Below are 11,889 nucleotides of genomic sequence, written 5' to 3'. Positions count from 1 at the left end.
ATGTAGACATGAAATGTCAAACTATGTTTGCACTGTATAATCTCACTTGACTCGCGATGATGACGATGACGTTCTGATCAATGGTGTTAATTAAAAGGAGCAAGTACAAACAAACATAAAATTAATCAAAAGGAGCAAGTACAAACAAACATAAAACTGGGTCCAGAATCGAAAATCAAAAGATGACGGTTAGCTTGTATCCTATGTGTCTGTATTTAAACAAACAAAAAGCACAATAAACAGATCGTCAATATGTCCGAGTGGTTAAGGAGATTGACTCGAAATCAATTGGGCTTTGCCCGCGCAGGTTCGAATCCTGCTGTTGACGAATTTTAATTTTTATGTTAGTTTTCTCTTTAGATTCCTCTAATAATATTACGGTAATACCTATTCTATTTTGGAATATATATATTTTTTTGGTCAACGGAATATATATTTATAATTTCTTATACATATGTTATTTTTGTACCAAATTAAAAATATTAGAAAAAGTGTTACTACTTTGAAAGGAAAAAAATACAACTAAACAAAGGGAAAATATTTCACTACTGTTTCTAGTTTTATCCCAGAATCTATAATTAATTTTTTTAAGATTCACTACTGTTTTATTTTTTAATTTTTTTTTAATAAACGTCAGATTTACTACTGTTTATGTTAGAGTTTCCCTTGATATATTCAAATTCCCCAAAGGAGTAAAGAAAAAAAACAAGTCGGCCACAGAAAGGAAAATAAAAAACAGAGAGACTAGGAAATAAAAATACAAAAAAGATTTTGTTAAATGTTATAACTAATTAATACGTTACGTTTTGGGTTTGCCACGTAAGTACTTACCGCCACACGTTCCCTTCCTCTTCTTCTTCTTCTTCTCCTTTGCAGTATATATCGTTCACATGATTTGTCACTCACCGAACACACAATTTCACATTCTTTTGCATAATTCATTTTCTCATTCTGAATCCGTTCTTCAAATAATGGAGGTACGGAGCTTGGTTGTTTCGATGAACCCTAATTTATCTTCCTTTGAGCTCTCTCGTCCAGTATCTCCCATCACTCGCTCACTCGTTCCGTTCAAATCGGCCAAACTTCGTCCCCGCTCCATTCCTAGGGTCTCTGCGTCGATCTCCACGCCGAATAGTGAAACTTCTTCATCTGACACCGACAAGATCTCTGTGAAACCTCTTTACGTCCCTACGCCTCCTAATCGCGAGCTCCGGACTCCTCACAGTGGGTAAATTCATCCACTTCGATTCTATTTTCAGATTAGGACTTAAATATTGTTCCTTTCCTGCTTTAATATGTGTTTTCTCCATTAAGTAGTTGAAAAGATTTGTTTTTTAAGTTGCTTTGCTCTCTCACCATTCGAAAACTAATTGTGAATTGAATTTTGTGAAAATTGCAATCTAGAGTTGCTAATCAAACAATGTTGTTTGAAATTTTGAAAAATACAGATACCATTTCGATGGAACAGCTAGGAAGTTCTTCGAGGGATGGTACTTCAGGGTTTCAATCCCAGAGAAGAGGGAGAGTTTTTGCTTTATGTACTCTGTGGAGAATCCTGCATTTCGTCAGAGTTTGTCACCATTGGAGACGGCTCTATATGGACCTAGGTTCACTGGTGTCGGAGCCCAGATTCTTGGCGCTAATGATAAGTATATATGCCAATACACTCAGCAGTCTCACAACTTCTGGGGAGGTAACTTCTTGGTCCTTAAATTGCTGTTTCATGACAAGAAGAAATCAAAATCTGAGTCTTGTTTCTCCTGCTACTACTTATGTTCGTTATTGATCTGAAAGTCTCCCAAGTCTTTTCTGGATTTTGTTATCTTTTGGTGCTGCTGCTGTTATCTTTCATATACGTCAGTTTACATGACTTTGAAACTTCCTCACCTAAACATTTTACTCTTGCGTAGATCGACATGAGCTAGTTTTGGGGAATACTTTTAGTGCCGTGCCAGGAGCAACGCCTCCAAACAAGGAGGTTCCACCAGAGGTTGATACAAAACATCTATTTTCTCCCTCCTCCCTCGTTAACTACTCTGTTATGTGTTAGATATCTTTCCGTTTCCATCCCCTCACTAAAATACTCAGTGATCTGAAATAAGCATAGGCATTATAGTGTTCTACTTCTACTTGTGGGAAATCTCAAGTTTTTTTCACTCTTATTATTCTCTTGAATGTTGTATATAAAGCATAGCGTTAAATTGTAGGAATTCAACACAAGAGTGTCAGAAGGATTCCAAGCTACCCCATTTTGGCATCAAGGTCACATTTGCGATGATGGCCGGTAATTATCTGCTTCTCTGTATTTTCGTTATTGGATATTAAGTATTTTTATTGTAAATTTCTTGTGTTTAATTTGCTTGTTTTGGCAGGACTGACTATACGGAAATTGTGAAATCTGCTCGTTGGGAGTATAGTACTCGTCCTGTTTACGGTTGGGGTGATGTTGGAGCCAAACAGAAGTCAACTGCAGGCTGGCCTGCAGTTTTTCCTGTATTTGAGCCTCATTGGCAGATATGCATGGCAGGAGGCCTTTCCACAGGTGTGAGCTTGCTTGATTGAATTAATTGGTAGAAAAAGACTGGTTAAGTTTGCGTGCTAAGTACTAACAGAAAATTAAGAAAGAAATCATCCACTTGCGTAATTATCCTCTTTCAATCAACAGGTTTTAGTTCTTATGTTTTATCTCTTGATTTTGCAGGATGGATAGAATGGGGTGGTGAAAGGTTTGAGTTTAGGGATGCACCTTCTTATTCAGAGAAGAATTGGGGTGGAGGCTTCCCAAGAAAATGGTTTTGGGTAAAAAAATTCATCCTACTGTTATCTTCTTGTTGCAGTCTTAGGCATCTAGTTGGACCTGTGTATACCCACATGTATCGATAGCTTTATTCGTCAATGTCACTATACAGGTCCAGTGTAATGTCTTTGAAGGAGCAAGCGGAGAAGTTGCTTTGACTGCAGGTGGCGGATTGAGGGAGTTGCCTGGATTGACTGAGACATTTGAAAATGCTGCACTGGTATGCACTAATTAGATCGTCTTAAGCAATGAAAGTGAATAATTCTTCAACTGTATAAGGCAAACAGTTTCAAAATCTTTGGACCCTTGTAAATGTGCAGGTTTGCGTACACTATGATGGAAAATTGTACGAGTTTGTTCCATGGAATGGTGTTGTTAGATGGGAAATGTCTCCCTGGGGTTATTGGTATATAACTGCAGAGAACGAAACCCATATGGTAAATTCGTTTTTCTTCCTCAAATTCATTCAGTTTCACTTTTGTCATGTACCTTATGGCTAGATTCCGACACTCGTTAAATGTCTTGTGGCAGGTGGAACTAGAGGCACGAACAGATGAAGCGGGTACACCTCTGCGTGCGCCTACCACAGAAGTTGGGCTAGCTACGGCTTGCAGAGATAGTTGTTACGGTGAATTGAAGTTGCAGATATGGGAACGGCTATATGATGGAAGTAAAGGCAAGGTATGCATGCAAATGGGGAAGAAATTCCTGTAGTTTAAGTCTAAGCTAGTCTCAACTCTCAAGGCAGTTAAGCAAGATTATAAACGTTGGTTATGGTTAATAATGATGCAGGTGATACTAGAGACAAAGAGCTCAATGGCAGCGGTGGAGATAGGAGGGGGGCCGTGGTTTGGGACATGGAAAGGAGATACGAGCAACACGCCCGAGCTACTCAAACGGGCTCTTCAGGTCCCATTGGATCTTGAAACCACCTTTGGTTTGGTCCCTTTCTTCAAGCCACCTGGTCTGTAACATTAATGAGTGTTTTGTTTGTTGATAGAGAGATCCATGTAATCAAGACGGAGTTTATGTTATTGCTAGCGTAACTAATCTGTATGGGTCAGTTCATTCGGTCCTTGTAGTAAAATATACGGGCCGGTGTAAAGTTTATAGTTCAATAAAGCCAATTGGTCTCTTTCGCTTATGTCATTCTATGCATTTAGCTTCTGTTTACATAAAACTTGGTGGTTCTCTGCCATCTCTTCAGCTTGTCTTCAACTCTTTGAGAAAGAACGGAATTAATTCTCTCGTCGAATGTTCCTTTTAAATCCTTACAAATAATCAAACTCTCACTTAGGTTTTAATCCTTACTGCTATTAGAAGGTTACAGCTTCAAAAATATCCAACAAGTTGACATAAAACAACAGTAACAACAAGAACAGATGAAAGAACTTGCCTCCTCGTAAGTTTTGGCAAGCTCACAATTGGAAGTTATTTACATTTGTTTTTTGTTTTCCCCCCACTCAATGTTCCTAGGTAGAAACCACGATCGTATTAATGGATTAGTAATCATATAGGTTCGACCTTGTTAGATTAGATTAGATATGCATAAATATATGAGTGGGAGGCAAAAAGGAGAAAGAAGAAGTTCCTTAATATCGGCTCACTTTGTCTATAGCATCATCACATATGCACTCTCTCTGGCTCCACACACTTACTTTTATATATTCTTTCTTCCGCTCATCAAAACAAATCCTTCTATGTTCTATCTCTAACATGAGTTGAGTGAATGATCTTAATAGCGAGTGAGTTCTAAATGGAGCATGAATTATCACGTTAGCTATAAGAATAAAGACTTTCATTTTTAGCGTTCTAGTTAATAATAATAGAGTTTATATATACATTATCAAATATACAACAAAACCTTTATTAAAGGACAAAACTTGACCAAACTGTATTTTATAATATTTCTTTATGTATTATATTAGTTATTATTAAAAAAAAGTTATTTATTTTCCGTTGCCAAAAAAAAAAAAAGAAAAAGAGGGAATGAGTATTCAACTTTTTTTTCTTCATATAAAGCCAAAGTCACATAGTGATTCTTCTCCAGTCAAATCTTTCTATCAACAATGACAAGTTTGCACAAAACCCTCTTCACACAAGATCAATGTAAGTTCTTCTTTAATTTGCTCCCTCTTTAATTAGTTACGACGTTACTCGGTCAAAATAAATATATAGTGGATGTGTGTTTTTGTTAGTGATGATGTGCCATACGGGAAGAGATAATTCATGGAAAAAACTAGAAAACATAGACGAAGAAGGTCCAGCGATGGTGAGTACCCGTGGTGAAGTGAAGACGGCTTTACCACCGGAGACGCCGACGGAGACGATGGAGTTTCTAGGGAGATCATGGAGCATTTCAGCCGTCGAACTCACAAGAGCTTTCTTCAACAATTCTGCAGCCGACACCAACTCTTTTCTTCTCTCCACGCTTGTTAACACCAACAGAGAAGACAGGGAAGACGAAGAAGATTCTACTTCCATGGCTTCTTCTCGTGACTTTGTAAGTCACTACCTCTTCCTATTTTCTCAACCGGTCAGCTAGTCTATAGTTCGGAACAATTGTCTTTTTGTTTTTTTTTCTAAGTATGAAAATATCCACTAAATTAAATGGCAACATAATTTGTATAAACCTTCTTGAAAATATTTTAAAATGTACTGAATTATTTATCTAGTTTTCTTCTATTATTCGCAAATTAATAGTAATTCAACAAATTGCCATTTACTTGATTGAATATTTATAAATTTTATATTCAGCGCATTTGCTCGTTTGTTGTTTTATCACACGACTGCACAAGTTTATTATTTAATTTTGGTAAAAACTTAAAAGTAACTAAACTTTGCGCATCAACACTTTTATGTGAGGTTTTTGTCTATCTTTTTCTTAGTTGTTGTTGACTTGTTGTTGTTGTCGTTGTTGTGTGTGTTTATGTTGAGTTCAGAATTAACTCGATTTTACCAAAAGCCTAACTTTAGTTATAGTTTTTGTTACTTAAATATTAAACTCACGGTTCATTTTAAATGTTGACAAGAAAAAGGAAACAAAATTTACACATGTAAAATCATTTTTGCAGCTGCTGCCGCAAATAGGAAACAAGACCAGCCCTCCAATAACTCCAAGAACCGGAAAAGAAATGAAGGTAAGACTTATTAAATCAATTTTGTCCGGTTTATCTTCTTTTCCAAATCAATCATATCTTTAGTCGACGTAAAGAAGAAAAAAAGCTGGCTGGTTTTGGAAATTTTGGTTACATCAAAAAAAAAAAAAAAAAGTTAACCAAGAGAAAAGAGAAAGGCAATATAATTTGTCATGATTGATTTCATGCAATTGTAAATTCAATTAAAAAAAAAGAAAAAAAAAAAGGTAACGTAGTGAGTACATATGCGGATGATCGGATGTGGTTATTTCTTTAGTTCGAAATAATTTGAATCGGAAACAATTTATAAATTGCTGACAATCCAACTTGCATTGCCATGATGAGATTATTACTATAGAATATTATGAAAATCAAACATACATATTAAGCAAATATAGATAAATAAGATCGTCACAGTAACATTTTAGCATCCAAGTTTCTTACACTCTTTGGAATAAAATAATAGAAATATCAAGTTGAAACTATAGAAATATTAATGACATTTACACAAGTGTAATATGCATGCACGATGCAGCATCTGTACAAGAGCATGATAAGAGGAAAAACAATGGGGAGAAGATTGAAGGATCAGAAGGAGAAGAAGAAACAAGAAACCCGAACTCGCAACGCTGAGATCCACGCCGCAGTCTCGGTTGCAGGAGTAGCTGCGGTTGTAGCCGCAACGGCTGCATCTAACGCGGTTGCGTCGGCAGAGCATGCGGGTGAATCAACAACCGTTGCAGTTGCGGTCGCGTCTGCAGCCGCTCTCATCGCTTCGCATTGCATCGAGATGGCCGGGGAGATAGGGGCAGGTTATAACCAGATCGCAACGGCCGTTAGCTCTGCCACCAACGCTAGGACTAACGGAGACGTTATGGCTTTAACGGCAAGTGCTGCTACAGGTACGTAGCATTTACCTTTTTATGAATCCCATATGTGATATAGAAGAGGAAAGATCAGTCTATACAACTTTAGTTATCAAATTAACAGTTGATTGGTTTTTGAAGCACTGCGAGGAGCTGCGATTCTAAGGTCAAGAATGGAAAGGAATTATAAAGAGAGCAAAGCAATGATATATGCAACAAAGGAGAGCGTAGAATTGGAAGACAGAAATGTCTTTGGAGCGATGACTTTCGTTTCTAGAGGAGAAGAGCTTTTGAAACGCACCCGCAAAGGTGACTTGTAATCCAAGAAAACCTTTTTTGATCATGTCATGAATCTATCAAGGGTTAAGTTTCGATGACTGTTTTGGTGACAGGGGATCTTCATTGGAAGCAAGTATCTTTTAACATCAATTCGAATTGGCAAGTAAGTTCTTTGTGTTTGGGAACCAACTTCCATTAGAATTTGCTATAAAGACTTTTTTTTATATGTTCCTCATATATAGGCTCTTGATTTTGAAATAGGTGGTTCTTAAAATGAAGAGCAAACATGTGGGTGGAACTTTCACAAAGACGAAGAAATGTAAGTTAATATGAAACCAGTCTCTAGCTAGCGAGTTAGTGCATTCCTAATTTGATCATTGTATTCGTACGTCTTACCTTGTATGTATAAACCAAGATTCGTTTGATTGGTGTTTTTTTGGCTCTAGGCGTTGTTAGTGGAGTGTGCCGAGATATACCAGAATGGGCGCATAGAGGACGAGTAGAAAAAATGATGGAGCGGAGAGCCTACTTTGGTGTGAAAACCGTCGAAAGAGTGATAGAATTCGAATGTGGTAACAAAAGAGAGAAGCAAATGTGGATAGAGGGGATTCAACAGCTGCTTAACTCACTTGAAATCGGTTCTAGCGTTCATCACTGGGAACATTAGGGTTTGGATCAAAATACGTACTATTTCATGATTGAACATCATGTGTTGAAGATTGAACTTGTCGTTTTCATGTGTGTTGAGCGAAGTATGTTTGTGTCTGGTGTGATTTTTTTTTGTTTTTTCCTTAAACTAAAATTTTAACATGGTCATCACTTGTGAAATCTCTAAGACTCTAACTATCAAATGATAAAATAGAATGTATGTTAAATTTACATAACACGCAAAAAAAAGAAGTAAAACTTATAAAATCTAATCAAAAAATCCGGTTAGTATTTAAAAATGTAAAAACATAAGTATAAATTAGATTATTTTATTTAGATTTACGGTTCAAATAAAATAAAATTCTTAGTATTTGCCGGAGGGAAAAGAAACTATCTATTATATTTTTTAATAAACTATATTTCTTTTTCTTTTTGACATCATATAAATAAAAGAGACACTAGGGGAAAGAAAAAAGATTATGTTTAATGCTATTGCTATCTACGTACAAAAGTACACTGTAATAAAGTATTTATATTAATTAATCACAGAATATATGGTTATTAATTGATCTTCGGTCACACTTACGCTATTTGTTTACAGCTGGATTTTATTTTTATTTTTGTTTTAACGGGAAAAAGGAAAAGTGTAAGAAATAGAAATAAAAAAAATTCCCTCTCTCTCTCTTTCTTTCTTCTCAATCAGTTTCTTCCTTGTGATCGATTGAGAGCAGCAGCTTCTGTTAAATCCCTCCTCACCGGTTCATGTCACAATCAGTATCGGTAATACATCTTTCCACTCTACTTCTATTTAGGATACAAATTGCTTTGCTTGTCAAAGTTCATCTGAGCTAATCTTCTTCTATAGTTCAGTGCTGTTGTTTGTATTGTTTGTATCTTACAAGTTTATCTTCTATCTGTCACTTCTTCAACATCTCTCTTTTCATGTTTCCAATTTTATTTTTCTGTTTTCACTATTTAGAAGAACTAATCATAACCCCCCTAAAAAAATTAGCTGCAGGAATTGAGTTTTTTCCTTTCTAATTTGTTTCGATTCAGGCTCGTTAGCTTCCAATTCTCCGACCAATGAGTGATAGATTCGTTCCAGCATAGAAAAAATGTTACTTTCGTATTGATGTCTCGGGATATGAATCCATTTACAGTAATATATATTCAGTTGTAACATCCAATTCGTGTGTGTGTTTTATTCTATATATCCCTTGCAGATTTGATTTGTGGTTAAGAGATGGTGATATAGGGTTTTTGACATCATGGAGTGTACATGTTGAATTTTGTGGCAACATACTATACGTTTGCCACCTGAATCTGGAAGATGCTATGAAATTGTTACGATTTGCTGGTGTCGTTTTCGTTTTTATCACAGTCTTCCAATTTGTAAACATACGTTTCTATGATGGTGCCATCTTCTCTTTACCTTCTGAAGATAAGTTCCTGGTGTCAATCAATGAAAGCACTGAACCCCCTATCAGACCATCCGGTGCTGAATTGTTGTATTTTAGTAGTTCAATATCCGCTGAAGGAGAGATAACTGGTTCGAAAGAAGACCCTATACTTGGGGAAAGAACTGTTCCACAGGAAGACCATGTAGTTGGCTCTGATAAAAATGACACTAATCAATCCCGTCAGAGTTTGACAGACGATGCAAAAGACAAGGAAACTCTTGATTTGCTTCCTGGAACAAGGAGCAGCTCAAACGAGAGTTCCGAGACGATAGTGGAAGATGCTGATATTGCTTATGAAAATACTAGGCAAGTGGAGATTCTGGAGAGCAAGTCTGATCCTTCTGTTGATAATCTTTCCTCACAGGTTAAAAGTTTTATGAAGGTGTCAAATTCTGGAGTGGTTTCTATCACTGAGATGATGAATTTGTTGCATCAAAGCCACACTTCTCATGTCTCCTTGGTATGTGTTTTTAATCTCCGGTAAGGCACCTAGTTGTCTTGTTTCTACTACTACACCTCCGTAGTTTAATATTCATGTTTTCTTGTCTATTGCAGAGATTAAAACGGTCTTCCACAGTTGATCAAGAGCTGTTATCAGCAAGAATTCAAATTGAGAACCCACCGCTAATAGAGAACGACCCTTTCCTGCATGCTCCTCTCTATTGGAATCTGTCCGTGTTCAAAAGGTTAGTTAATTTGATAATTTTATGCCTTTTGATTGCTTTCATCTGTATCTACTGGGTATATTTTTTTTTTTTTTCTGCTCTTCTGGCTGAGAATGTCATCATTAATCATGGAATCTTCTAGGTAAGATAGACTATTACCACAAAACTGTACTCTTTAGAGAAGCTACAGTATTCCTGTTGTGTTTCACTTGTCTTTCTCTGGATGGATCTTTGATCTCCTATTTGGTATTTTCAGTTGTGAGGATCTTTGTATAGGTGCTTTCGCTTTGGTCAAATTGCTATGATTTTTTATCTAGCTGGATTTATGTGTCTCTTCTTCTATATTTTTCACAATGCAGGAGCTATGATCTAATGGAGAAAAAGCTCAAAGTATATGTCTACAGGGAAGGCAAAAGACCTGTACTGCATAAGCCGGTGTTGAAAGGAATATATGCTTCTGAGGGATGGTTTATGAAACAGCTCAAGGCCAGCAAAACATTTGTCACAAAGAACCCGCGTAAAGCTCACTTATTTTATCTTCCTTTCAGCTCTAAAATGTTGGAAGAAACTCTATACGTCCCCGGTTCTCACAGTGATAAGAATCTCATTGAGTTTTTGAAGAACTACTTGGATATGATTTCCTCGAAATATAATTTCTGGAATAGAACTGGAGGATCTGATCACTTTCTGGTCGCTTGTCATGACTGGGTATTCTTTCTAATTCTACTTTATCTACTATGCTACTGTTTTGTGATCTCGGTGAACCCCATTTGATCCGCTTCTTCTTTGTATTGAATCCATGCTTTCAGGCTCCTTCTGAAACGAGGCAGTACATGGCCAAGTGCATCAGAGCACTATGCAATTCTGATGTGTCAGAAGGTTTTGTGTTTGGTAAAGATGTAGCTCTTCCTGAGACAACTATTCTTGTTCCCAGGAGACCGCTTAGGGCTCTCGGAGGCAAACCTATTTCACAAAGGCAAATACTTGCCTTCTTTGCAGGCGGAATGCATGGTTACCTTAGACCTCTCTTATTGCAAAACTGGGGAGGTAACAGAGATCCAGACATGAAAATATTCAGTGAGATACCCAAATCTAAAGGAAAAAAGAGTTATATGGAGTACATGAAGAGCACCAAGTATTGCATCTGCCCAAAAGGGCATGAAGTCAATAGCCCTAGGGTAGTGGAGGCATTGTTCTATGAGTGTGTCCCGGTTATCATATCCGATAACTTCGTGCCTCCCTTCTTTGAAGTCCTAAACTGGGAGTCTTTTGCGGTATTTGTGTTGGAGAAAGATATTCCTGATTTGAAGAACATATTAGTGTCCATAACTGATGAAAGGTATAGAGAGATGCAGATGAGAGTCAAGATGGTGCAGAAGCATTTCCTTTGGCATTCTAAACCGGAGAGATTCGATATATTTCATATGATACTTCACTCCATTTGGTACAACAGAGTTTTTCAAAGCTGATACCACAGAGTAGGTTTGAGACGGCAGAACAAAGTAATTAACAGAGATTCATTGGTTAATATAGCAAAAAGGGGGGTTGCAAAACCCCACAATTTCTCTAATTGTGTTGTTTCATCACTGTAAAGTATAAACCACTGAGCAATTTGGCTACACACAGTATCAAGACACCTTTTTTAAGCTCATCATCAATCACTTTACATCGCCCACATTATGACACGCTTCATAGTTCTTTCACTGTAAAATATATAACAAACTTGAGAACCTTTGATCTTCTTGAGAATATATATATCTCCAACAATGTCTATTCTTAATTCTTTTGAATTAAGAGCTTAAAACACTATCTATCGCCTTCAACAACGTTTTTCTGGTGTTCGCACAGGTCAATACAAAAACGTCAGAATCAAATTTGTTATGCTCCACTTCAGTGAATGAACACCTGCTTTCGTAAGATCTTCATCATGAATGGCAAACAAACATATAATCATCAACTTCATGTTGCCGGTTGAAAAGGATCAATCATTAGGTCCCAAAACAGGGAAAGGAGCCATGAAGGATCTTCGATTTTGAT

At 36.8% G+C, this 11,889-nt stretch overlaps 3 protein-coding genes and 1 non-coding gene across 4 annotated transcripts; all 4 read left to right on the top strand.

Moving 5' to 3' along the window:
• Positions 1-246: 246 nt before the first annotated feature.
• Positions 247-328, top strand: TRNAS-CGA. Its single transcript has one exon. It is a non-coding gene; the product is annotated as a tRNA-Ser (tRNA).
• A 595-nt stretch (positions 329-923) lies between these two features.
• LOC17877607 (tocopherol cyclase, chloroplastic) lies at positions 924-3,941 on the top strand. The gene is made up of 10 exons (XM_006283478.2): positions 924-1,228; positions 1,449-1,693; positions 1,911-1,990; positions 2,208-2,284; positions 2,373-2,542; positions 2,702-2,799; positions 2,910-3,017; positions 3,118-3,234; positions 3,329-3,478; positions 3,590-3,941. Exons 1-10 carry the CDS (start codon positions 972-974, stop codon positions 3,767-3,769), a joined length of 1,482 nt encoding a protein of 493 aa, XP_006283540.2. The 5' UTR covers positions 924-971; the 3' UTR covers positions 3,770-3,941.
• Positions 3,942-4,859: 918 nt separating this feature from the next.
• On the top strand, positions 4,860-7,907 carry LOC17877404 (VAN3-binding protein). Its single transcript, XM_006283738.2, has 8 exons — positions 4,860-4,906; positions 4,996-5,300; positions 5,872-5,937; positions 6,470-6,836; positions 6,942-7,109; positions 7,193-7,242; positions 7,341-7,398; positions 7,526-7,907. The coding sequence occupies exons 1-8, from the start codon at positions 4,867-4,869 to the stop codon at positions 7,744-7,746; spliced, it is 1,275 nt and encodes a 424-aa protein (XP_006283800.1). The 5' UTR covers positions 4,860-4,866; the 3' UTR covers positions 7,747-7,907.
• A 443-nt stretch (positions 7,908-8,350) lies between these two features.
• On the top strand, positions 8,351-11,510 carry LOC17879465 (probable glycosyltransferase At5g03795). The gene is made up of 5 exons (XM_006283238.2): positions 8,351-8,507; positions 8,951-9,647; positions 9,743-9,873; positions 10,212-10,560; positions 10,662-11,510. Exons 2-5 carry the CDS (start codon positions 9,063-9,065, stop codon positions 11,319-11,321), a joined length of 1,725 nt encoding a protein of 574 aa, XP_006283300.2. The 5' UTR covers positions 8,351-8,507; positions 8,951-9,062; the 3' UTR covers positions 11,322-11,510.
• The last annotated feature ends 379 nt before the right edge of the window (positions 11,511-11,889 follow it).

The sequence above is a fragment of the Capsella rubella genome, unplaced genomic scaffold (assembly GCF_000375325.1).
Source record: "Capsella rubella cultivar Monte Gargano unplaced genomic scaffold, Caprub1_0 scaffold_7, whole genome shotgun sequence".
In the NCBI taxonomy this organism is placed as follows: domain Eukaryota; kingdom Viridiplantae; phylum Streptophyta; class Magnoliopsida; order Brassicales; family Brassicaceae; genus Capsella; species Capsella rubella.
The sequence above is the reverse complement of the archived record's forward strand: the minus strand, read 5'-3'. Positions and strand labels throughout refer to the sequence as shown.